General features: G+C 32.3%; 1 protein-coding gene across 2 annotated transcripts in view; it reads left to right on the top strand.

The window, feature by feature from the left end:
* The window catches only part of POSTN (periostin, osteoblast specific factor), a 35,775-nt gene that overhangs the window by 15,755 nt on the left and 15,651 nt on the right, over window positions 1-4,369 (top strand). For both annotated transcript variants that reach the window (XM_008587921.1, XM_008587922.1), the window contains exons 9-15: window positions 195-343; window positions 1,536-1,672; window positions 2,300-2,430; window positions 3,020-3,150; window positions 3,258-3,360; window positions 3,467-3,534; window positions 4,254-4,299. In XM_008587921.1, coding sequence (XP_008586143.1) covers window positions 195-343; window positions 1,536-1,672; window positions 2,300-2,430; window positions 3,020-3,150; window positions 3,258-3,360; window positions 3,467-3,534; window positions 4,254-4,299 — 765 coding nt within the window. The remainder of the gene's footprint in view (window positions 1-194; window positions 344-1,535; window positions 1,673-2,299; window positions 2,431-3,019; window positions 3,151-3,257; window positions 3,361-3,466; window positions 3,535-4,253; window positions 4,300-4,369) is intronic.

The following is a 4,369-nucleotide window of genomic DNA, read 5'->3' on the forward strand; positions in this document are numbered from 1 at the left end:
AGAGTTTCTAATTGGTTAATTGAATTGCTAGTCTTATTCATTCAGTTGATTCATGTATTATGTGAGTGTAGGGTCCATAATACCAATAGTATTAGGTATATCCATTTTTATGATTTTCTCTTGCCAAGAGAGACTTTTCCTACAAAATGTTTTCTACGTACAATAATGCTCTTTTGTAATAAATGTATTTATAGATGATACCCTGAGCATGGATCAGCGTCTTCTTAAACTAATTCTGCAGAATCACATATTGAAAGTAAAAGTTGGCCTTAATGAGCTTTACAATGGACAAAAACTTGAGACCATCGGAGGCAAACAGCTCAGAGTCTTCGTGTATCGTACAGTAAGTGAATCAGAACAAGATAAAATATCCACGTTGGCCTAAAAAACAAATGACATGCTTGTGTTAAACAATGTTGTTACAGTAAATGTTTTACAGAATTTTATGACTGTGGCTTTAATAATAAATATTCATAAGAAGATCAGGTAACTGAGTAGCTTTGGTGAAAAAACTGAAAAAAGAACAGAAAAATACTATATATTAATAACTCAGATAATTTTCATTTTTTCATTATAAATAACTTTGTGTTTTAAAGCATTGGTTATTTTAAGTTCCAGAAAGCACTAAAACCTTTCTAAAATAAGCTTGAAATTTGTAGAGTATTTTACAGTTTGCAAGGTAATTTTTACATAGAATCAAAAATGTAGGATGATATTTTACTGTAAGATCACTATTTGGCAACTGAATCCCTTTTGAATGACTTTCAAGATAAATTTTTATAGACACATAGAGATTTCTGACCGCTACAAAATGGCTCTAATGTACTTCTCTCTGGAGGAACATTTATAAATACAGTGTTTATCAAAATTACAGTGCAACTAGTGCTACCATATTCAGTGTCTATCCAGGAAACATAAGCAGTTACAGCTATAATGTTTTGTAAGAAGTCAAGCATCACCTAGAACTGAATACAGCACACAGTTGCTGCTCCTACAGCTCCACAGTTCCAAGACACACATTTTTAATTATGTGATAAATAGGCTACACTTGAAATTATACATCTACATATATTACATTTGTTCAAAAGGCTTTGAAAAATCAATGATTTGTCTTAAAATTTATAGTATCCTCTAGTCAAGGAATACAGTAAGTATTTGGAAGATTACAAGAGATACTGAAATGAGGAAACTTTATGGTTAATAGTGACCTAAAAAGAGTCTGAAGGATTAGTTAAAACCTGGGGAAGAATGATGGAAAATGTAGAAGTGGAATTCTATTGGATTTTTATAATTTATTGACAAAACTCCATGCCTGATACGTGGGGTAGATTGACTAGTAGTAGGAACCGGAGTGGATAAGAAGTGTGGGGTCAGATTGTGTGAGACATTGAAAAAAGAGGACAGAAGCTGTTTCCCCTGGCCTTAGAGGCCAAGTGACTCTCAGAAGGGCCAATCTAGAAATTAAATTTTACAGCTACATCCACATGGGTAATTGCAAGAAAGAGGGCACCATGTACCTTTCTTTTCTTTGCTAGGCGGTCTGTGTTGAAAATTCATGCATGGTGAGAGGGAGCAAGCAGGGAAGAAATGGTGCTATCCACATATTCAGAGAGATCATCAAACCAGCAGAGAAATCCCTTCATGAAAAACTAAAACAGGATAAGCGCTTTAGGTAAGCTTGTTAGTTACACCTCCACAAAAGAATGAGAGCCATTGGCATATTTTTGTTTCACAATTAGTATCCCAAAAGGCATTTAGTCTCCTGTATTGCTGAGAATAGAATTTAGAATAAGAAGTTCATACAAATGTTTTCGAAGTTGATATATGTTTTAAATGCTATTTGTTTTGCTTCCTAGTGTACCGTAATATGATTTGGTGAGTGAAAAAAAAAAATCTAATATACTGAAGTACACTTTGCAAATTTTCTTATAATTAAGTTTTAAAGAAATGATAGTATAAACTAACAAAGAGCATTTTGTGTAGTATTAAATTAAGAAAAAAAATGCTTCTACTTTGTTATAAAGTGTCATCTTGTCAAGTTTTATAAGATACAAACAGAGATGAGGGTATTTTAAAATTATATAGTATAATATGTAAATTATTATTTATTATAATGTATTTAAATCATTTTCCCATGATAAAACTTTAACAGGTAAATTGCACTGGGAACATGTGAAAATGTATGAGCAATTTCCTGATGCTTTCCACAATACATGGATTCTATTCTATTTAATAGAATTATGGGTGAACATACCTAAATCTAAATCTAACAAAATAAATGTACATTCTTCCTGCTCAGCATCTTCCTCAGCCTACTCGAAGCTGCAAACTTGAAAGAGCTCCTGACACAGCCTGGAGATTGGACCTTATTTGTGCCAACCAATGATGCCTTTAAGGGAATGACTAGTGAAGAAAAGGAAATTCTAATTCGTGAGTAGAAGCAAATACCAGATATTTGCCCTTTGAATTCAGGATCTCATGTCTTCCTCCAGGTCTCCTGTCCAGATGTCAGCCTACAAAATGTCCCGTCTTTTGTATTCATGGGTAGCGTTAGTTTCCTTTAATCCCACTTGAGATGTGTGAAGAGTCAGTCGTTAATGTTCTTAAACTACTGTCATGTTGTTGGGCTACATGATTACTTATGTTGTTTCTATTGAAGTCCACACAGTTAGGTGACAAAGAGAGAAATAGCTGTAATTTCAAAAATAATTTCATTTTTTTCCTCCTAGTAAGTTGGGTAATATTTCTATTAAAATGATTGAAGTGACTGTATGAGGGTACTTCAAAAAGTTCTTGGAAAAATAGAATTGAAAGATAATATGAATCTTTTTCTGAACTTATTGAAGTACCCTCTTATATTTTGACATAGCATTGATATCAATCTGCGAGAACAGTGACTTGGGAAAATAGAATGTGGGAAAAATAAAGGCAAGGTATTGTTTTGTTTCTTAGTCTTCGTACTATCAGAATGTCAGAAAATATGACACGGTTTTAAATAAATATATATGTTTTCCTGTAGGGGACAAAAATGCTCTTCAAAATATCATCCTTTATCATCTGACACCAGGAGTTTTCATTGGAAAGGGATTTGAACCTGGTGTTACTAACATTCTAAAGACCACACAAGGAAGCAAAATCTACCTGAAAGGAGTAAGTTGTCTGGAACGAATTTACAATATTCTTAATCCATCATTAAATTACCTTTAATGTTCATTCTTCACTAAATGCCTCATTGACATTACCTCCTGTTTTGATAGGTAAATGACACACTTCTGGTGAACGAATTGAAATCAAAAGAATCTGACATCATGACAACAAATGGTGTCATTCACGTTGTAGATAAACTCCTCTACCCAGCGGGTTGGTAATAATCTAACTTATTAATGGGCTAAGTCGTTTTCAATATGAACCTAGACTTTTATTTCATATTTTCTTACCAATATTCATTTAATATTCCTCTCCATAGATACACCTGTTGGAAATGATCAGCTACTGGAAATACTTAATAAACTGATCAAATACATACAAATTAAGGTACAGAATAATATTAGATTTATTTCTAATATTTTGAGCAGATACTTCAAGTTTAACCTAAGAGACCAGAAATGTATCCATCAGATATTAAAGTACACTGGGCTTGGTTTGTTCTTTGTTCCTTATGTACCACTGGTCCACTTGTAAAGAAATGACATAATTTCTTCAGGATTTTGTTCAACATTTATCAATCAAAAGCTACTTGGGGCCAAGTAGTGTATTAAGTCTTATGGGAAAATATTAGGCTAAATCAGAGATGGCTTTTATTCAAGAAGTTTACACTCCAGTTGGGAAGATGAGACATGCACATAAATAACTAAAATCTTTCAGTCATCATGTACATTTGCTACTGAATGTAATGAAAAGATGAAGAATTTGCTTATAAAAGATAATCACAGATTAAAGGCAAAGGATTTTTTTTCTCCTTTGTTCCTTTAGTGTCAAAGTAGCAGAAAACATGGAATAGTGTTTAATAAATGTATTTAATTTTGAATTAATTATTCTGCAATTTTTAAAACTCTGAGTAACAAATCCAAAGATTTTTACATCATCTATCCTGATAGCAATGAATTGGAAGATGATTTACAGGACAACTTCATTTTTATTAAGAGTAATGATATATTCATTATTTTTACTTTAGCAAAAATTAAAATGGTGTCATAGTTCTGTTACCACAACTACCACATTTCATGTTACTAACTACAATCATTTATTTTCAGTTTGTTCGTGGTAGCACCTTCAAAGAAATCCCCATGACTGTCTATAGTAAGTACATAATGAATATTTGCCACATATAAGTGGCAAGATGAAAAAAAAAAAAAAAAAAAAAAAAGAA

Source organism: Galeopterus variegatus, unplaced genomic scaffold, assembly GCF_000696425.1.
Source record: "Galeopterus variegatus unplaced genomic scaffold, G_variegatus-3.0.2 Scaffold4595, whole genome shotgun sequence".
Classification (NCBI taxonomy): Eukaryota; Metazoa; Chordata; class Mammalia; order Dermoptera; family Cynocephalidae; genus Galeopterus; species Galeopterus variegatus.